Consider the following 21,665-nt stretch of genomic DNA (forward strand, 5'->3'; position numbering starts at 1 on the left):
CCTGTGCGGGAGGCGCGCTCCGTCAGCGCGGTCAGCGGGGAACGGTGGCTGCCGGCCGGCCCCGCTTCCCTCGGGCCAGAGGCGGGACAGCCCCGCGGGGTTAATTAAGCACGGAGAGGGGCACGGCACGGCACGGACCGCAGCTGTCCCCCGCAGCCTCCCGGGCACTTAGCCGCAGCATCTCGGCCTTGCCGCTCCAGCAGAGCGCTGGCTCTCCTCGCCTCCCAGCTACTTGGAGAAAATATGCTTCTCAAGTGGTCACTACACGAGCGACCTTTCGAATGGTCAGCATTAGAAAGGAATTCTCAAAGAGAAAAAAGGGTTGATTCTTATTTAGTCTTTTTTAGGTTTAGCTTTTGATCGAAAGCCTCTTCACTTGCATAATTTACACTTCCTTGAGGCAACTACTTATTTACGCTGTAAAAGAGCTGTCATTCCTTACATTCCAGTTTGCTTAGCAAAAAGTAGTAAATAAATCTCATCCAATACATACTCTTAGGTTCAGCCAGACAATATCAGAACAGCATCAAAGCTTAAACGTGGTACAGTCCAAAACAATTAACACAACCTCCTATTTAAGTTACCCCTACTGCTCTCACTAAAAGGCTTTTCACTCTGTTGGTCAGAATCTCAGAGCCAGCTGCAACCACCTAAGCACATACCTGCTACTGGGTTACCAGTGACAACCTGAATGGACCTGCTCACATGAGTATGGGCTTTGCTGTACCCCTTAAAGCAAGAACAGCACATCCACTTCTACATACCTACACAGCCCACAAAAAAATGCGTTTAGCATCACCTGGAGAGCAAAATAACTGCAAAGGTAAGAGAAAAACCTGTTACTACATTCATAGAACAGCAAGCCCTCCATCACCAAAAGAATTAAGTTAACATTTAATTATTTACCTTGTCAGCTATTTATTCGGTTCATTAGCATCCAGACCTGTTTAGCCTCTACTTAGAGGCAGCTTTACTTTACTAAGCACTACAGCACAGCCCTTAAATAATCCAGCCAAGGAACCCACTTGACCCTACAGCCTCCATGGGCTAGCCCTATCTCAGTACCCATAGCTCCAAGTTCTGCAAAACCAAAACACCACTACACAGGCTCAATTTAACCTAAAAGCAGAAAAGCAGCTCAGCTTCACACTCAACTGCTCCAACACTGATCATTAGCTCTGCAACAGCAAGGCTATTATTTGGATTTCTACAAAGACAAATAACAAGGTTAGACAAACCGATTCAGTTTCATTATCAACAAATAGAGAACAAAGAAAAATCCTCTTCCTAAACAACCTTTACTCATTTAATATTAAAAGATGCATGATTCAACAGCCAGCACATAAGTGAAAATTCCCTATAGTGTTTTTAGTGAAAAAAATCCCAATTTTATAGACCTTTTAACAAAGTTTTTTTACTTAAAAAGCCACAAAACTGAAATACCTATAAGTATTAACATCTAACTCACATACAAAACATACTTATAAAACTAACTTTTATAATTTATATTATTCTTATTCAGTAGATTAACAAAAAGACAAACAAACAAACAACCTTTAGCAAACAAACTACCAAAAAGTTACCCCACAACCACCTTTTGATACTCCCAAACAGGGAAGTGGGGGCCCTGGCATTTGTACCCCAAGCCTGTTATCTCCTGCACACTGATTGGGCTGATTTCCATTGCTAATTGGGCCAGAAATCCTTAAATTCACCTGGAAAGGCACAGCTGCTTTTTGTCTGGGGATGGTGGGGTTGTATTAAGGAGTTTACTTGCTGATTTTAAGGAAAAATCTCTCTTTTTGACTTCTGTTGTTTTGTGAGCTAAGGAACGTGTTTTATGTGTATTTGGTTACGTAGCTTCTTTTAAATGAAGACTTTTTAAGAAGTGCTGGTGGTTGTGGCATGGAATAAAAGGTAAGGTTTTTTTTGTTTGCATATTTTTTTGAGGTCCATGTGTATTTAGTAAGTTTCATTTTTTCCTTTCTGAGGATAAGAAGCTGACAGTGTTTTTTATGTTTTATTTAAGTAGTAGAGAAGATAGCTTTAAGACAGCTTCTTTAAGACAGCTTTTGTTTCTATTCAAAGTTTCTAAACATGTGTATGTCTGTTACTGGGATTATAGAGAAGTTTGGCATTTTCCCTTCATTGTTAATGAATTGTTTTCCAGTATGGAATTGCTACCTTTTGTAGGGACTTCTGGAGAGAGTGTTAGAAGGTTTTCCTTTTGTTACATAGTTGACACATGGGTTTACCATGCTCTAAAAAAAAAAGAAGCACTGAGAACCAACACACTCAAAAGAATGGATTTTGTTCTCAAGGTAAATTCGGCTCTATTAGAAAGTGAAAAAAAGGGCAAGCTGTTACTGAAGTTGCTCTTAAGGCACTGAGGTATTTCTGTGCCACGTATTTCTATTTTTTTAAATCAATTAAGTAGTAGTTGGGGCTGCAGAATTCATGGGTGGGGTAGAATTGCACATGATGTTAGGCTGGGCATTTGGAGATGGGCAGCTCTTGGCTCTCTTTTGCTCTTGCTGCAGTCAGCCCCAGCTTTTTATCTTATCAAGAGCTGTAGAGTTGGAGTTGTTACAATGTCTAGGAGGTTTAACTTGAACAAGTTTAATGTATTTGATTGCCAACATTTCATTTAAACTCCATGTCAATTCCTGGCCTTTAGTGGCTGTAGGGAATTTGTCTTCCTTGACTTAGCATTTGTAACAATGTAATTGAAAACAGGGTAATGCTCTTTTCCTAAAAGAAAAAAAAAAACCACCAAAATCTTTAAATCCAACAGAAATATTTATTTCTAGGCAATGACTCATAAATTATTTGCTGACTTGAGACATAGGATCTGTCTTGTTTTGTTCAAGGGAAAAGAGGGATGTTCCTGTAATGGCTTGAGTAATGCACAGTCACTTGCAGCTCCAGGGGGAGAAGAACAGTCCAGCTGATGGTGCTGATGTGAGGTATTTGTGTGGAAGCAGAAGCTTTTCTGCCTCAGCTCTGCTTGTTGTAGCACTTGTTTGCCTGCAGCACAAATGCTTCTTTCTCTGAGGGGAGGAATTGTCACACATCATTGTTTCAAGGTCAAACCTAGCACATTTATAGTAGTAACTGAATAGCAAAGGTTTGTTTGAAATGACAAATTGGCTTTCTAAAGGTTGCTTGAGTGCCTCCAAAATACTAATTTCGAATGAATACCTTTTCATGTTCTATGAGGATTAAAGAGGTGACACGCAAAAGAACTCTGATTTCTCCCTCTCAGGCTTTACTTCATAACTGTAGTCTAATAACTTGTAATATCACAGCACCCTGAGACTGGGGAATGATTTTGAACATTAAAATGTCTTTGAGACAAATTTTGGTGAATTATACATGCCCAGTGCAATACTTAGGCTGCCAAGAAGCCCTTTGCTCCTGGCATTTCTTTGAATTGACTTTTTTGCATGAAGCAGAGGGGAAAATGGTGTTTTTACGTGTTTGTTTTTCATAACTCTGATATAACATCAGAATAACTTATGTCAATCAATTTTTCTATCTTTGTTCTTTAAAATTTGGCCCCACAAGATTTTTTTCTTTAGGACAGCTACCTTGCACATGAAAGAATGTCCCCCAGATCACCTGCCTTAAAAGTACTCTATTCAGAGGTGATGAAAACTTCGGGTCTGTGGATTGCAGTTTCAAGAGTTAATTTAGGTGATGTTTGGATTTTGAGACTCTTATCCTGCACTGATTTGGAATCAAAGGAGCTCAGTGATGCAGAGCTGATTCTAAAATGATAAAGCAGTTCAGCCTCAATCTGTCAAGAGGTTCTTCAAGTGCATGAAAAGATTTCTATTCTGGTGTTTTGGGAGACTTTGCCTGTAAATATAAGCAGTTATTTAGGCAGAGTTTGAATAATTGTCAAAGAGAAAAGAATATTATTGTAGGTTTGGCTTCCTTTTATGCCTTCTTGTTGAATTGAATACAACACACAGCTTGATTGCAGAAAAAAGTTTATTGAATGTTTCGCTAACAAAACTACAATTGTGGGAATAAGGTTTTTGCTGTTTCATCACTCTAAATCTGAACCCTGAACTAGGGTCCTGCTCTAGCAATTTATGTTGCATTCATAGACTTTTTTGAGGTTTTAAATGCAAGATGAGGAACAAGTAAAGAAATTTGAGCCAACTTGATTTTTTGAGCCAATTTGATTTTTCTTTCTTTTCACCACAATAACCAAGAGCAGATGCGGAAGAAGGCAGCAATATCAGTAAAGCAGTGGGGAAAGTGAAATGCCCAGCATCTCCCAGAAGATTTGAGTATTCCTGGCACAGTTGAGGGCTTGGCAACTTTACAAAACACTTCAGGCTAGTGGCATCTTTTGGTCTTTGAATCTGGGAGAACTGGAAGCTTGCAGATGTCCAAGTACTAGAAGGGTCCCACATATTCTCTCAGTTATGGTTTTACAGCTCTCTTCTAGGGGCATAAATGCTGCTAATGTCACCAAAGGCCTGTGTGAAGGTTGTGCAGAGGTCACTTTAGGTAGCTCAGGGAAGGTAGGGCACAGACACCTGCGCTGATGTCTGTGGCAGCCTTGCTGGGGAGAGACATGCAGGAGGCTGAAAAGGACAGCTTCCCCAGAGCTGTAAATCAGTGTAGTTCCCTTGACTTCAGGGGAATGGCTGCCTTATATCTGCTGGGAATCTGCTCTATGGGGTCTGAGACACAGCATGGCTTTGCAGGTATGTGCTAGGAACACTGGAAGGGAGACTGAAAGCCAGGAGCTGCTCTTTGGAAATGGCACAAGTCTGAGGTTGGAAATGGGAAGAGACAAGTTGGGTTAGTGCAGGAGCCAGCATCTGGGGTGCTGCCATCCACGTGCTATGGTGCTCTACATACATTTTGGATAGGAACGGGGGTGCTCCGGGGCTCTGGCACAGCAGAGAGCCGAGCTACTCAGTGAAGCAGGAGTCTGGTGTCAGAGCTGCTGGGACCTGCCTCACCTCCCCGTGGTACAGGAGGGGCACAGGGGAGCTGTAGCACTCGTTCCTGTCGTAGGTGTAGCAGGTCTGAGGTTCCTCGCAGGAGTTGCCCTGCTGGGCCTGGTAGATGACCCCACCCAGATCAATTTCTATGGGTTCACAATTTCTGCAGCTGTAAGACATGGAAAATACAACAAGTGTGAGGAGTTAGGTGAAAAGATGCCCCTGCTGAACCCCCAGTCTTTCTTGCTTATCTGCACGTAGAGCCAGGAGAGTGCTGTGCCCTTTCTAGGTGTTCCAGGGCAACATCTGGCCCTCGAGCATCTTTTAGAGTTGCTGCGGGTTAAGTTTTGGCAAGTGAAGTTAGGAAATAAAACTACTTACAGTTCACTCAAGCGGTAGACAAAAGTGGTCCTGGGTGGAGACAGGGGGTCGGAGATGTTCTCCCGAGCCTTCAGGGGAACTCTGCGAAGGTGGCAAGAGAGTCACTCGCATGGAAACTGCTTATTAAATAGAGTCTGCTCTGTTATGAGCAATTTTAACTCTCATCTTCTTCAGGTTATTCACATTCTGACCCTTCTCCAAATCAAACCCCAGGAACAGGAGAGCTAGGTCCTCTGTACCTTCAAAGGCAACAACCCTCCCTGAGAGGACTGCAGTAATTGAGCTAAGTGCCACTTGCAAGGTGACAGGGTTGAGAGTGTTATTTTTTGTTAAACTCTGAGCTAGCAGATCCTTGAAGCTGATGGACAAGGATGTTTAATTAGTGGTTCTCCTGTTGTGAGGTCTACAGCACTCCTGCAGCTCTGGGCCTGAAGCTGGTCCTTGTTTCCCAGAGACACACATACTTCTGTTAGGTTTGTGTGAGTGGAGAGGACAGGAAAAAGTCCTGCTCTTGAACTGAGCTCCATCTCATGGGAGACAGTTTAGGCATTAACTGGTAGTTTATCACTTTAGGCCTAAACTGATATTTTAGGCATTAACTATTTTCCCAGGCTTTCTGCAGGTCAGGATGTCAATCCAGTGTCATGGGCCCTAACTGGTTTTAGGTTAGATCAACTTTTGATAGTTCATAATCTACTTCCTCAGCCTATCTTGTGGAGTTATTACTGGTCTGCCTAAAACATGAAAATGTTTTTTGTATCTGAAGGGACAAGCACCAGAGAGGTTCATGTGAGGCAGAAAAAGCACTTATCAAACTGAAATACTCAGGATACCACAGAAAGAAGCCCACATGAAAAGCTGTTGGCTTCATCAGTTCTGGGACATAAGAAACAATGCAAAGAAAACTGGTATAATACTGCATCTCCTGCTCACCATCTCTATGAAATACTTGGCTGCCACTTACATGATGCGGATGTTTCTTTCCAGGACTTCTTCCTCAGGATCTTCTTTGGAGGGGACAAACTTTGAGGTCACTGTTACGCACTGACACTTATTATTGACCAGCACGTACTCCTCATCCTGGGGACTCACTGGATAACCTGCAAGCACAGGATAGGCAATCCCAAAATCAATAGCAAAATCCTTGAAAGCTGCTCTAGCAGATAGCCAAGGGGTGAAAATGCCAGCAATGCACCATCACAGCACCTGGACTGGTTTAAGTTGAAGCTGCAGCAGGTACAAGTGAGTCTCTTAGTAAAGATAAGTTCAGCTGTCTTCCTGCTCAGCTCAGTGTGCTGCTGTATGTAGGGATGGTGGTACTGGGAAGGACAAGATTAGGAACCTGGACACTGTGCCTGGTGAAGGACAAACATGCAGGGTAACATGGGAAGAGAGTCCCAGCCACACCTGGTGACTGAAGTGCTCCTTTACTAGGAATTGGTTATGTAAGTCCACTGTCATGCACCAAGACTGCTCCAGCAGTCCAAACCCCAGTTTGGATCTCATCTCTAAATAAATGTCTCTGACCTTGCCAATGTGGCAGATGTGTCAGTTTTCCTAGAGTGGTATCTTGCCCTTCAGGTTCCTGTGGGAACAGCTGCCAAAAAGCACAGGAAGACCCAGCAAGGAGGCAGCCCCTGACGTGGCAGGAAAGGCAGGTGGTCCAGATGATGCTTGTGGTTTGCAGGGAAAACTCCAGTCCTGATTTACCCCTCCAGACTGCTGCTTCTAGCATGCTACTCAATATGAAACTCAGTCAAAGGAGGCTAAAACTTTCCAGGTGTCACTCAGAGGCTTTTGGGATGCTGCTGATGTTGCATCATTCTTGCTACAGCACCTTCAGCCTGCTTAGCAGTACCAGACCCATTTTTGTCATATGGGGACAACTCGTTTTGAACTCATATGGATCTCAGTTATTGCTTGCTCTGCTTGTCCCTTAGTTTAGTCATAAAGAAGAAACAGGCTGAAAAAAGCTGGGATAATCATATCTATAAAGGATTTTGGAGTTACTTGCACTTAAAAGCTTTGGTCCTTCCTTCCCTTCTAATATCCTAGTCTCATCTTCTTCCATTTCAGGATTTCTGAGATTGTTACAGGCACTGTGACTGTGAAAAAGGTATGAATACTGTGTAAAATGATGCCTCAGTGACCCTAGAGTCGAACTGCTGGTTACAAATGCTGCTTCTGTGGCCTTTGGCAGCATTATACCTGCTAGATAAGATTGTCTATGGAGTTCCTAGCTTGGGAAGTAAATCACTTTCCTAGCTTGTTCTCTAAGCTTCTTTGCCAACACATCATTCCACATGAGCTCTCCCCTCTGATGCAGAAACTTCCCAGAAAAGCCTCTCTACTCCATGGCTCCTTGTCTTGGCCTCTCTTTTGGCTCAAGGGAAGCCTCTGGCTTTTTGTCCATCACACAGGTCTTCCTCTGCTGTCTGTGCTGCATTCCACATAACATTGTGTGCAGCTTTTCACAAATCTTTCATCCAAAGCCAATGTTCAAGTCAGATCCTATTGGCTCTCAGGTTGGCCCAAAACCTCTCAGAGAAGGCTTTAATTCTAAAATTAGATTAACACCATCTTATGCATATGCAGGTTTTTCTGACTGCTCTAAAAATACTGCCCTGATTTAATACCTTGTGTTATGCTCTTGGCTTTGCTGTTGAAGTTACTGGTACTCCATCAATTTTTCATTTAAGATTACAATGCTAACAAAAAGTGATTTTATCTGCAGTATCTCCATGTGTCACCCAATAAAGTCCCCTTGGGGAGAAGGTATTTCAATACAAAATTTGCTAATGCTGTTCTAAATGTCCACAGGTTGCATTTCCTGGTACCTTTTCCTTCCCTCCTCAATACTTACTTACCTGGCTAGGTTTTGGATGAAATTTATCATCTTCCAGTATTGCACTGTCCTTTGATACACTGTGTAGCCCAACAGAACTGCCTGGGGTAAGCAATAAGATGCCCTCTTCCAAAAGCTGCAGGAAATGCAGGGATGCAGCTGTCTGTGCCATTGGGATGAACTCTGATCCTGCAGACCAGGTCCACCATGTGCAGCAGGATGGATTCAGATTGTCTAGAGACCTGAGACCCACACTGAGGAGTGTGCTGGGAGGACAGGCTGAGCTCAGTTGAAATCGAGAGTTTCTGAGAAATTCAGTGGAGTTACATGATAAACTACAGTTTGATCAGAATAAGTTGCTGTAGCTGTATAGCAGGATTACCAGGAAGATTTTGGAAGCCTTTAGATCTAGCAGGTAAGATCCCTAGGACTGCAATAAAACAAGCATGCATATTTGCAGTTTATTGCTCCAGAAACCTGACAGAAAAATGCCTAATTATCAAGTCTTAAATTTGGAGCTAGTCATCACTTTATCCTCCAGGCAGCAATTAAAACCCCACTGCTCTGATGCAGAAACACACTGAGGTGTCCAAGCACCACTGAAGCATGGCTGCTTGAGTGAGCTTTGAGGTTTGACTCCTGACTGTTAGACTAATTCAGAATAAATTACGCAAAACCTGCCATTGATGTCTTAATCCAAATTTTCCATTTTTTCATTCCTCACCTACCTGCCACAAGGATGATCCCCAAGGAGATGGCCAAGGCAACACACAGAGTCCAAGTGCTCTTCATCTTGCCTTCCCTTCTTTTGAAGAATGAGTGGAGAGCCTGACTCTGCCTATAAGGGTGTGTGCAAATTGGTTTCCTAAAATAAACAGCCAAGCCAACACTGGAAAATGTGGCTGGGGACTGAAACCAGGTGTGGTAATGCACCAAGACCTCTGGCTTTCGGAGGGGAAGGGAGCAGGGGGTTGCACTTTGATTGTGCTTTTTTCTGTTCTTCACCAACAGGCAACAGAGCTGCTGAGTACAAGGATATCTTGCCATCAGGGCTGGTGGGAGGTAAGAAAGTCCAAGAGTCACAGCTGTGGCACCTAATTTTGAGAAATCAGACTTTAAAATCCCTTGAGTCCTATACCACTTCAGGTTTAAAAATCAAAATCCTGTTTGGACAGCTGTCTGCAAACCTGAATTAAGGGTTGGACCTGACCCAGAGAGCCTGCAGTCAAAGCAGGAAAGGTGACAGGGCAGGGGTGAAAGAGGTACAGCCACTGCAGCTCTGCTCACTGCATTGAGGAGTTGGTCTTCTTGTGAATGGAAGAGGAACTCCATGGGATTTGTGGTTTACGAGAGGCCCTGAACCAGGTGCCAAGAGAACCCTGGGGTGTTGGGCATGCAGATTTTCCTGGAGGAGAGTGGCACTGGAGAGAGCCTGGGATTTTTTTTTTTTTTTTTGGTCCCAGATTTGGGATCATTTATGTAACTTCTGAAGAGCAAATGTTGCCTTTAATGGCCAGAGCTGTCTCTGTAGCATTTCCATGTGTCTTGTACAGAAAAAGGCACTTTTTCAGGGAAACCCAAGCTTAGCAAGGACCTGGTTGCTCTTGCTGGGCTTCTTCAAGAGGCTGAACTCTTTTGACAATGCTCCCAAGCATCCTGGCTACTGTGACCTTGCAGGATGTCTCCCTTTTCTAGACCCTGCTGGCTGAGTCCCTAAGGCCAGAACTGTTCCAAGTCCCTGGTTGTGTGCCCTGAGCTTTTTCCTCAAGCACAAAGCCCTCACCCTGCAGCTGCATGATGCAAGGAGCTTTCAGGTTACATCAGCAGTGCTCATGTGCAAGGGGAGCTTGGGACTTGGCAGGGGATGATGGGGGGTCACAGCTAACTCCTTGCAGGGCATTGGGTTCTTCCACAGTTCTTTACAAACCTTGTGCTCTCGTTAGGGATCTGTCTGTAGCAAAGCAAAGATGTGGGGTTGTTTCCTTTCTCCATCCCAGAAGGCATTGCTAACAGTTTTATGCAGCCCTCTCTCTGAGACAGGGGCAAGATGTTCCCTTGTGCCCCATTTTTGGCAGGAAGTAAAAAATTCACCTGGCTCACCAGTGCTGGTAGGGATGGCTGTCTAAAGTACTGTTTGTTTGATCACCCTTTTTTGTAAGAATTTTGCTAGAATTATACAAGAACGGAGGATGCCAGCACCAGGATAGACAACAAGCAAGGCAGGCTGGTGCTGATCTGTTTTGCCCAGCTGCAATAACAAAAAATATGGCACTGGGAACATGCAAGGAGAATATTTTCAAATGTCAGGGCAGAGACTGAGCAGAATTCTAGCTGTGTCTTTCTGTTCACTTTGGTGGTTTTCCTTTGCTGTTGGTGCTCAGCATATCTGGATTTCAGTTGCTAAATCTACACGTGTGTGTGCAGTCCCTTGGTGTGGATATGATGACATGAGAGCTATTTTCAGTCCCTTCAGCCACCTGCATGTCTCTGGGGATTTCTTGCTAGATCTTGAGAGGAAGATTTATGTTCTGTACTGTTATTTTTATGGATTACTGCTGTTTTACTGGATGACTTCTGGAATTTTATCTGGGCGAGCAGGCATTTGGCAATGGGCTGCATTGGGAGCTGGACTCCCAGCCTCCCTGCAGGGCAGAGGCTAGAGGTGGAATAACTGAGAATTGGAAAAGAAATGGGAACCAGCCCTGTGGTTTCAGTCTCAATTCACATAGCCTGTGCTTCCTGCTGCCCTCAGACATGCAGAACCAGGATTTTCCAGCTAAGAAGCTGGGCAGGTGCCTGAGTGAAGTGGGGTGAAATTGTTGTTGCTGTGCTGGGAGAGTTGGACAGCACCAAGGCACAGGACCTCTCTCTCCACACAACACACCATCCATGAGCAGTCTGCCCTGTGCTTCTCCTTGCTCCTCCTTTCTCACTTGGAAGCCAACAGAATGGTGCATCTAAACAGACCAGCAGCAGTTCCTGATTGTTGTCTTGGTAGCAGTGGTTCCATGATGTTTACAGCAAACTGGTTTGGCTTTAGCAGCTCCTGGTTGACTGGATCAACTAACTCATGCTGGAGATCATCTCCAGCTTCACCAGAAGTGGCTGATGCTTTCACTAAGTCCTGGAAAAGGTTTGAATAGACACAGATTGTTTCCTGCTCTTGGAAATTAACTTTGGGAGACATGTAAATTCCATTTAAGTCCAAGTGGAAGTTAGTATGCCAATTTTTCAAAGGGCAGACTTGATTAGGACACTTAAGATGGAAACTCTCAAACTCTCAAGGTCAGGGACATGAGAAAGGCCTGGGTTTCTCTAAGTCACAGCTGCAAAAGTTACCTGGAATTTTAGGCTGGCAGGATCTGGCTGCAGATGTCTCTGCATGGATTCACACAAAAAGCCAGCAGGACTGAGCAGTCACCTGATGAGGCTATTCCTTGTCCCCAAAGACAGTTGTATTTAGTGGTCAAGTATCAAGTGAAGCTTTACACCAAAGTATAGCCAACAAATGTAGTGGATGCTGTTTCCAGACCCAAGTTACTCTTGTTGCTCTTTCTTCTACAGGCCTGTATCCAGCAAGGTGATGGCTGAAAACTGGCAGGGACTGATTTGGAAAAGTGGTCTGAGGCAAAAACTGTGTTTGTGCAAGGAAACTTTGATCCAGAGGTGACTATGTGAAGAGGCTGAGTGTCTCAAAGTCAAAACTGAGACCTGTTTGCCAACAGATTGATCAGGATCCAAATGAATCACCAAAAAGTGAGTAAAGCACCCCACTCTGTTTCAGCTAATTTGAATATCTGTCTGACCTGGGTTTTTTTCTACAAAAGGGTGGACAGGAGCATTTATAAATACACCTGCACCTGTTCTGTGGTGAGAGAAAAGCCCCTGTACTTGTACACGGAACTGCTCTTGCTGGGAAGTGTGCATGCCTGATTTACCAGGCTCTGGGTTTCTCAGCTTGGACTGCACTAACTCCTGTGTCTCATTACTTTGTTCTTGTGGCAGGGCTGCCTGCAGCTCATACAAGCAGATTGCTTCCCTGTGTCTCAGTATTAATGTCATTTTCCCTTGGGAAGGGTGGGAGGCTGGGCTGGTGCTCTGCCATGGCTGACAGACACACAAAAACACAAAGATGACAATGCAGAGGCGTATAAATACAGACTGCATTAAAAGCCCTCCTAGGGAAGGGTCTCCAGGTGTTGAAATATAAGAATTGCTCCTTTTCTGGGCCGCACGGGATAGAGTCACGAGTGCAGAGGTGATGAAGCAGCAGCTGCCGAGCTGTGCAGCCTGAAGCTGCCTGTATCCCTGTAGAAGTGCGATTCGGTGACGGGAGAGGTCATGTGTAAACCTCGGAGGTGTCCGCGGAGCTTTGAAAATACTTCTTCTTTCCGAGTTTGATCCGGTCGTAGGGAACTGAATACCAAGTTTTGGTTACAAGGGCACAGGTGTCAGGTGTGTTTTTTTCCTCGTTGCCGTAAGATGACCGCACAGACAACAGCTGTACTGGTTGGACTTCCAGAGGAAGAAAACCCCGAGGAGGAAACAAAAGGATTGTTGTTGTTTGTTTGTTTTTTCTTCTTTTTTTCCACGTGGCATCACAGCTCGAAACGGCGCCGCCCCGCGGGCTGCCCGGGGCGCTCCCCCTTGTCCCCGGGGCGCTCCCCCCGTGTCCCCGGGGCGCTCCCCCGTGTCCCCGGGGCGTGCCCGCGCTCCGGGGCTGGACAGGAAGGGCCCGGAGCGAGCGGAAGGGACGCAGCGGAAGGGGAAGCGCGGCGGCGGAGCCATGCGGACCCGGCGCGGCACCGTCCTGCGGCCGCGGGCCGAGCCCCCCGAGCCCGCCGATGACCCCGCCGAGGTGCCCGGCGGCCGCGCCGGCCCCGAGGAGCTGGCGGACGATGTGGAGCGCTTCCACGAGGAGCAGTTCCGCGCCGTGATGGCCGCCCTGGACAGCGGCGACGAGGCCGGGGACGAAGAGGAGGAGGAGGAGGAGGTGCTGGGTCTGCAGCTGCCCGAGGACAGCGAGGAGGAGGAGGAGGATGAGGAGGAAGAGACGGAGGAGCGGAATCCTTTTGTGGAGTACAGCGCAGAGGAGGATGATGGAGAAGATGAAGAAGGTGAGGAAGATGAGAATGATGTTGAGGATGGAGAAGAGGAAGGAGGTGAGGAAGATGAAAATGACGTTGAGGATGAAGAGGGGGTCCTGTCCATGGAAAGTGACTTGGAGGAGCGCCATCCCGAAGCCAAGCTCCCCCATGAGCTCTCCTGGGGCCAGCGCAAGCAGCTCTACTATGACACGGACTATGGGAGTGATGCCCAGGCCAAAGGCAAGCGGAGCCAGCAAGAAATCGATGCTGAGGAGGAGGAAGAGGAGCAGGAGGCTCAAGTCATCCAGAGACGGTTGGTGCGGGATTTGGGGGAGGATGATTATGGTTTGGACATGATCCAGGGCTACCTGGCTAAGCAGCAGAAAGGCCACGATAGCAAGGGGCAGAAAATTGATAAGGATCTGCAGGCCCTTTCCAAGAAGGAGCAGCTGAAGCTGCTGAAGCAGGAGTCCCCAGAACTCCTGCAGCTGATGGAGGACTTTGAGGTGAAGCTCATGGAGATCAAGGATGAGCTGCACCCACTGCTGCAAATGGTCAGAGATGGCACTATCCCCCAGGGGAAGGGCAGTCGCTATTTGCAGACCAAGTATCATCTCTACCTGAACTACTGTGCCAATATCAGTTTCTATCTGGTTCTCAAGTCCAAGAGGATGCCAGTTCATAGTCACCCGGTCATTGAACGGCTGGTGGAGTACAGAAATATCATCAATGACCTCTCTGTCATAGACCAAAAGCTTTCCCCACAGGTTCGTATGCTTCTGAGGAACTACTATGACAAAAAGGAAGAGAAGCTACAGAAGGAAAACAAATTTTCGGTTTTTCTCACAATGAACGGCACCAAAAAGAAACCTAAACGTGCCTCTGTGCCTGTTAAGGGCCAGGCTGCTGCTGCTGAGTCGTCAGATGAGTCAGAGCTGGATGAGGAAGCGGCCCTAAAATACTACAAAATGTTTGAGGAGAAGCTGGCACTCAAGAGGAAGAGAACTGGAGATGAAGATGTGCTTGAAGAAGCAGCGGTGTCAGAAGGAGAGGATCCCAATAAAAAGAGAGGGGTTACCTATCAGATGATCAAGAACAAAGGCCTCACGCCCAAGAGGAGGAAGATCGACCGCAACCCCCGGGTCAAGCATCGGGAGAAATTCCGGCGAGCCAAAATCCGCCGCAAGGGCCAGGTCCGCGAGGTGCGGAGGGAGCTGCACAGATATGCCGGGGAACTCTCTGGCATTCGGGCTGGGGTTAAGAAAAGCAGGAAGCTTAAGTGAAAGTCATCTTTTTGTAAGAGCTGCAAGTAGCAGTACTGAGTCCAATAAAAATTTTATACACGGTGTTGTGGGGTTTGTTCTTAAGGAAGGTGGGTGGTATTTGGTTTTTCAGAGGGGGCTCGCTAGAAGGTGCCATCTCCAAGCGGCACAGGGGCCCTTTGCACACCTTACCCATATCTGAAGGTTTTTTCCTCTGTTGTGATGCTGTTGTGTTTCCCTAAACAGGAAGCCTTGAGAGTTTGCAGGGAAAGTATCAGGCAAAAGGAATTAAATGGGACTGGTGGGGAGATGAGGTTGGATGGATGGACCTCTTGAGGGTGGGTTGGGAAAGGGGTTCAGCAGCTGCCACTGGCCTACTCTTGTTTTGCTTCTAGTCCTGGTCCATCCTGTTCCTGTGTTGAGCTGCACAGACTTGGTTAGTAGTAGTTAATTTTTGTTCTGATTAACACCTTTGTTAGCGCTTAAAAAGTATGGGTATTTCTTTTAAATTACTTAGTCTCACGTGGTCTGAAATACTGTTTCCCTTCCTGAATTCAGTGAGAAGAAAAACAAGGACTTGTCTAGATTTTATAACCATATATATGATAGCCATATTAACTTCTCCTATGATAAATGTTAAATGTTGTCTGCTGCTACAGGACTAAGTAGCATTGCTGCAGGACCACCTTACAGATGGCAAAGGTGTTATGGACAGGTAAGCTCTGAGGGTGTTGTGATTACTGCCATGCCTTTTGGTGTGGGTAAATGCATTTTAACCCCACACCGAAGTGCTTGTCAGGAGCTGATTATGAGTGGTCAGGTCCAATCCGGGCTGTGAAGGAGTGAGTGATAATTTTTCTGAAGTTTAATAAAAACTGTCTTGGGTAGAACCTGGACTTGTATCTGGAACAGGTTTCAGGGAGCCCATGCCTTGGTTGGTGTACCATACCATCGGAAAGGTATTTGTTTTCCATAAAAAATTATTTCAGGAGAGTATTTGCTTTATTTAGTACTGTGATTGCATCTCATGAGGGTGTTTTGTGTGTGTGATGGTCGTGGGGAAGCTGAGAGACAAGTGTGTGCTCTTGATCCAGTGACAGGCCAGGTTCTGTAATACAAGCATGTAGGTGCTCTGCTTGTGCTCTGAAAGGGAAATGTGCTTTATGGGGCTCCTGTGTAAACCTTAACACCCCAGGCCTGTTTCTATCAGGAACACACTGTTCACTGCTGGCTGGAGAATATCTTGGTAATCTTCCAGGCTGTTTGTTGAAGGAAGAGGTAAAAACACAATAAGCTTAAGCTGGACAGATGGGAACAGTCCTGTCTCGGGGGCACTGAACTGCCCTTACTATGAGCAACTCCTTCCCAGGTCAGCTGCTCCCTCCCAGGGAGAAGGGTTTCAGCCTTGCTGAGGTGGGAAGCAGAATTTCCCCACCTTTAACTCTCCACTGGGATCATGATTGGAGACTGCTGCTGATAATGCTGAATTATGCTCTGGAGGCTCTGCCAAGAGGTCAGTCTGGGGTAAGATGCTGGGTAAAAAAAGCAGCTTAGGTGTTTTTTCTGGGGAGGGATGGTATTGTGTAACAGGCATCACAAAATAGCCAGCAGTGTTGCTCCCTGAGCTCATTACTACAGAACCTGCTTGTGCATGTTTCACACTTGATGCAAAAATGAAGGGCTAACTGACTTTCATGGGTCTGGCTTTGTGCTTCCTTGGAAAGCTCCGAGCAGCTGGCAAGCACAAATCGGGTAACTTGTAATTGAGCAGTAAATAAGGGAAACAACAACAAATCGGTGTGCCCTTACAGACACATTCCCCAGCAGCTCTGGGATTAGGCTGAGGCCGGAGACAAACACTGCGTGTCAGGGGCCCAGCCCTGCCTGCCGGCAGATGGCAGCTGCTGGGTTAATGAAGATTAGCCAGGCATTATGTCCACTTGATTAGTTCAGAGACTGGACAAAGCCATAAATATAATTCCCATATGCTTTTATGTATGGCTGATCACGGGAATGCTGTGATTATTAATGCTGTGGGAGGGGGGGGACCCTGTACAGTGTCTCTAGGAAATACTTGGAGTAACGTTTTGTGCTGAAGGGAAATTCCTGGTGGTGAACGGGTTTTGAAAATCCCTGTGAAAATGGACATGTGAAATCAGGCAAGGACCACAAGTAATCAGGAAAAGGAGCAAGGAGTGGATCAAAATCCTGGTTAATGCTGCTTTTTCCCTTTTCTAGTACTGCTTCTGGAGAAGGTGCTGACACTGCCAAGAAATGCTTCAGCCATGAGATGGCACTTGTCCTTGCCAGGGTCCTGCTTGGAGGGGACTGGCAGCCTCAGCAGCACCTAAAGCAGGGGGGACACACCTCAGGTAACAACTTTGTCTCACCTCTGTCACCCTCACAGCAATGGAAGGGCCTGCCCTGGGTCCTTTCCACTCGCTCCCTTGGAGCACAGTAATCCAAATGTCAGTCCTGCCACATCTGCACATAAATGATTCATATTTGAACTGACATAGGCGAAGTGTAGAAAGCTTCAAGGTATGAGCTATTCCTTTGTTTTTCTGCCCTTGGAAGACATAATCGTTGAAGGGTAATGAGCATACAGAGTTAGCCTGGCTGCCTTTGGAAGCTTGGGCAAAAATGTGCTGTGTAGTAGAGAGGGGCATAATGCTTTCTGCATCACAACCTGAAATTTCTATGTATACAGGGCAAGGAAAATAATACTGAATAACTCACATGGAAATACATTTCCTGCTGCCTTTGATTGTTGTCAAGGTTTTCCCAGCTGTGTGGGTTTTCCTAGCTGTGTTCCATAATATTCCATCACACACAGGGTTTTGTTTTACTCGTTAGCACGTAGAAATTCCAACATTCAGCTGTAATATTTGTAAGTGGATTAAAGCATCTGTTCAATTAGTTGCAACATGTTGCATGACTTGGGGCAGTGCTGAGAAATCAGTCTCCAGGAATCAGTAGCCTTTACAACTTTACGCTTGCCATTTTAATGTGAGATTTTAAAAGAAATATCACTGTGTTTTAGCTTAACTCAAGTGCATGGAAGTTAGGGTGTTCTTTAAAAATGGGCAGATTTATGTGCTTCCTGCCTTTTGACAGCACCACAGTCCACATTAATTACCTTGTCTTTTGGAAGAATGTCCCGAGTGAAATTCCCAGTAGTACGCTGTATTTGGCAGTTTTAATACTAAAGAATACGCTTGGACTTTGTCCCCTTTTGTCCCGGGATCTCAAAACGCTGCTGTGAGCTCTCACCCGGGGAAAGCCGAGAGGCGGTAGGAGATGGTGCCCCGGCTTTGTTTGACGGGTAAGAGCCCCTGCACCATCCGCGGGGGCGGCTGTCACCGGCCGGGGCGAGCCGCTCCCCGGCGGCGCGGGGGGAGCCCCGGGGGCGGGGGCGGCCGCGGCGCTTCCCGGCCGGGGCGGGGCGGGCGCTGGGGCGGCGATGGCGGAGGCGGAGCGGGCAGCGCCGCCGCCGCCGCTGGCGGAAAGTTCCCGGGACGGGGCCGAAGCGGAGCTGTCCCCCGGCATGGAGCGGCGGCCCGAGCCCGGGGAGGCGGCGGCAGCGGCGGAGGAGGAGGAGGAGGCGCGCCCTGCCTCGCCGCCGTTCTTCCTCCTCTACCCCGGCCATGGAGGCGGCGCCGCGGCCGCGCAGCCCGGGCTGTGGAGACCCCCGGCGCCCCGCGGCGGGGCCGCGCTGCCCGTGCTGGTGCTGAGCTACCCGGGGCCGGACGGAGCCCGTGAGTACCACCGGGGCTGCTCCCGGGCCGGGAGCCTCCCTCGAGGCGGGGTGGGCGGCGGGCCGGGGGTCCCCGGGCGCCGCTCCCCTCGCGGTGTGCCCCAAGCGCTCCGCCCGGGCGGCTGGCGGCTCTCGCACCACGGGCGCGCCCGGCTCGGGGCGCCCGCCCCAAAGCTGCCCCTGCCCCGCGGGGCTCCCGGCGCCGGCAAGGGCGGTGGGGCTGGGAAGGAGGCGGTCGGGGGAGGGATGTGAGCCGTGCTGGCCCAGCAGCTCAGCAAAACCAGCCCCACAGAGAGCCCTTTGAGGAGCGTCGGTGCCGCCCTTGGAAATCCAACAGGCTGTCCTGGACACGCGGGCTGTAGTTTAGGGGATGGGGAGCACCCTCTCACGTTTCCTCCTGGTGTTGGTGCGGCGAATAAATCCGTGGTGAGGGCACTGCACGCTGGAGACCAGAAGAGGCTGAAGTGCATCGCTGTGTGGGGCGTGTTGGGTGGCAAATAACGTTGGCCTTTGTAAGATTCTTTATTATGTTCTTGTGGTGTATTTGTGGAAGCTGGAGTACTCTGAAGTACTTGGGGATGTTTTAAAATCAAATAAGTACACACATGGGTACATATAGAAGAGATCTCTTTTCTATCCATCCTAAAAATGACTAGCAGCTTCATCCTCTGGGTTGCTGCCAGAGTGTGTGTGACTGAGCTTTTGGCCTTTGCTTTGTCACCTCCTGTCCCAGGTGAGCATTCACTCACTCAGGAGCTGATTTGCTTGGGCTGAGTATCTGGGTTTTTTTCGCCTTTGGAAACTGATGTACTTGAAGGCATTACTCAGCAGAGCTAGAATCAGTGAGGTAAGAAGTCCATGTCTGTAATGCCAAGAGGAGGTGAAATGCCCTGACTTTGCTCTGAGCTCTGTGAAGGACTGTCTATGACTACCAACTTATGTCCCAAGTCCCTCTCTGCTAAATTCTTGCTTGAAATGACAGGCCCCTGTCAAAATCTTCAGTTGTACTTATAATTTTTCCCTAATCAGGAGATCTTTACCCATAGTAAACCCTGTGATGTGCATGCAAGGAATTGAGCTACTTCTGTAGAAGACTTACAGAAAAAAATATTTCATCTTAGCTGTTCAAACTTTGTGAGATGCTCTTGTCTGGATGTGGGGAAACTGAAGCATTGAGATGAGCACATTTGTTGTGCTCAGGGACTTAGTGGAGAAACTCAGTAGTTGAGCAATGCTTTATCCCGTGTCAGCTTTATTCTGCAGTGATTGTTCATGTAAGCTTTGTGAAAACCCTTTACAAGATGCATATAAAAGTTCCCTTGTTTTTGTGAGCCGTGAAGGTGGAGCTGCCTGTGTAGTATCCAGTGTCACAGCTCACTCAGGGGCTGACTGATGCAGTGATAGCAGTGTCTGGAGGGAGCAGAAATCAGCCTCTATTTGCATGGTGTCTTGGACTCTGTTTCTTCTGGGGCAAGCTCTGTCAGTAAATCCCTTTTTCCCATCATCTCTTTTCTCTTGTTGTGGCTTTTTCCAGTTCTCATAGTTCTAAGAGCATCTTTCATTTGTTCCCACAGAGCAGCAGGAGCAGTTCTGTTGCAGTCTTAGGTGTTACAGGGAGGCAGTGGCCGCTACACCAAAAAGTCAGTATTTCACAGTATTTTGGTGGTTTACTTCAAGTCTTTTTCTTGTCCTGTTACAACCCAACCCCTGAACTATTCTGTTGTATTCTCACTGGATTCCAAACATCAGGTGAAGGCCAGAGTTGCTTAGGGAAGGAGACTGCAAAAGCTCTTAATGGCAGTAGCACCTGCCTGCTTGTTACAGGTGGTTCCAGACAGAATGAGCAAGGTGATGCACTTAAACATGCTGACCTGCAGCAAAACCTTAAAACAGAATAAAAGCAACTTGATTAGGCAGTCCTTAAAAATCCACTAAACCAAAACCCAGACCTTTCCTTGTTCTCGCTGAAAGCTTGCCCAATACCATGGTACTTGAAGTAGGCTTTTCCTTCCCTTTCCTTCAATTATAAGAGTTACTTCAATCCTTAAATAATATCTACGTGTTTCACAGTATGGAAAGTAAAATTTGTGCGTCACTTCTTAATTAAGAAATTGTTACTAATTTTTTTAGTTGTTGAAGTTCTTTTTGCCCATTCCTGTTTGAGCTTGCAGGGTTGGGAGTAGCTGGTATTTGAGGTAATGTGCATATCTGTTCTGGCAGAGCAATCAGAAGCAGACTTTGCAATGTAGATGCTGTGTTGCTAATTGTATCTTTTTAGATTACGTTCCATGTCAGAGATGGCTTTGTCCTTTTTGCTTTGTAATCTGTACGTAGAGAGGGAGAAAACTTTCTCCTCATGATGGAAGCACAGATTGCTCACAGGCTTTGAAAATAAAAGTGCACCCAAAGATGCTCCCTGGAGTCCTGAGGGTGGTTTGCAAATTTGTTTGGGTTTCTTTGCGTAGATTGGTCTAATTCATTCAGCTTTGAAACTCAAAATACTTTGCAGTACAGCTGAGCTCCCAAATATACTGGTGGCTGACGGAGTGCTTGGTGTTCAGGTGGTTGGTCTTAAAATTCCAGTGCAGTCAGTTCCTTAATCTTAAAAATGTTCTGGCAGCCCCCTGCTGTGTTTTGCAATCTAGCCCAAGCCTCGAAGGGCTTGTGCCAAAGTGTAGCTCACAGGAGGGTTTGTAGGACCAGTCAAGGCTGCCTGACAGGTTTGAGATGGAGAAAGAGGTTCATCCTGCACAACCTCCTCTGCATTTATCTGTGATTTCTGTCCATGGCCATCCTGGAACCCTGATGGAGCCTTATCATGTACCCTTGAGTTGCCTGGCAGTTGTATGAAAGGTTTTATGAAAACATTTTATTTGATATGTTTCTTTTGTTTCTTCATGAGATGCTTTGTTGCTTTTATCACTTTGGGGCACAGGATGGGGATAGAAGGTTTGTCTTGTGGTTTTCAGGTGGTGATTAAAAGGTAACAAGTCATCAATTAAATAATTCCTATTTGGTTTTTTTTGGGGTTCTTTTTTTCCATTTTTGGAAATAAGTAAAAGTTAAAGAACATTTTCCTACTTTAAATATCTCTGTGGAGTACTTGCAGCAAGATCATTGCATAAAGGAGCCTGAAAATAGAACTCAGCTGGAAGGGGATTACTGGCTTCTGTTCTTTCTGCATGTTCAAAGCGGACCAATGGAAGTTGAAGGGTTCCTGATTTTTTTAGCAGACCTTCCCTGGGATCCTGATGTGCGGGGCACTTGCCTGTGCTGAGTTCAGCTGAAAGACCCGCGTTGTGAAATGGGAGCTGCAGGGTTACACCCAGTGCTGTTGGTGTCTCTAATTGCTTTGAAAACAAAGAA

General features: G+C 46.7%; 3 protein-coding genes across 3 annotated transcripts in view; 2 read left to right on the forward strand and 1 right to left on the reverse strand.

Annotated features, from left to right (window-relative positions):
• Positions 1 to 4,210: 4,210 nt before the first annotated feature.
• JCHAIN (joining chain of multimeric IgA and IgM) lies at positions 4,211 to 9,016 on the reverse strand. Its single transcript, XM_021529585.2, has 4 exons — positions 8,922 to 9,016; positions 6,313 to 6,448; positions 5,349 to 5,429; positions 4,211 to 5,136 (listed from the first exon to the last, which is right to left on the reverse strand). The coding sequence occupies exons 1-4, from the start codon at positions 8,983 to 8,985 to the stop codon at positions 4,935 to 4,937; spliced, it is 483 nt and encodes a 160-aa protein (XP_021385260.1). The 5' UTR covers positions 8,986 to 9,016; the 3' UTR covers positions 4,211 to 4,934.
• Positions 9,017 to 12,972: 3,956 nt separating this feature from the next.
• Positions 12,973 to 14,626, forward strand: UTP3 (UTP3 small subunit processome component). Its single transcript, XM_021529583.3, has one exon. It carries the CDS (start codon positions 12,980 to 12,982, stop codon positions 14,561 to 14,563), a length of 1,584 nt encoding a protein of 527 aa, XP_021385258.2. The 5' UTR covers positions 12,973 to 12,979; the 3' UTR covers positions 14,564 to 14,626.
• Positions 14,627 to 18,006: 3,380 nt separating this feature from the next.
• Positions 18,007 to 21,665, forward strand: part of RUFY3 (RUN and FYVE domain containing 3) — a 30,793-nt gene continuing 27,134 nt past the window's right edge. Inside the window, exon 1 of the mRNA XM_077783078.1 lies at positions 18,007 to 18,300. Within this exon, the coding sequence (XP_077639204.1) occupies positions 18,090 to 18,300 (211 nt within the window). The 5' untranslated portion in view covers positions 18,007 to 18,089. The remainder of the gene's footprint in view (positions 18,301 to 21,665) is intronic.

This window comes from Lonchura striata, chromosome 4, assembly GCF_046129695.1.
Source record: "Lonchura striata isolate bLonStr1 chromosome 4, bLonStr1.mat, whole genome shotgun sequence".
NCBI classification, from domain to species: Eukaryota; Metazoa; Chordata; class Aves; order Passeriformes; family Estrildidae; genus Lonchura; species Lonchura striata.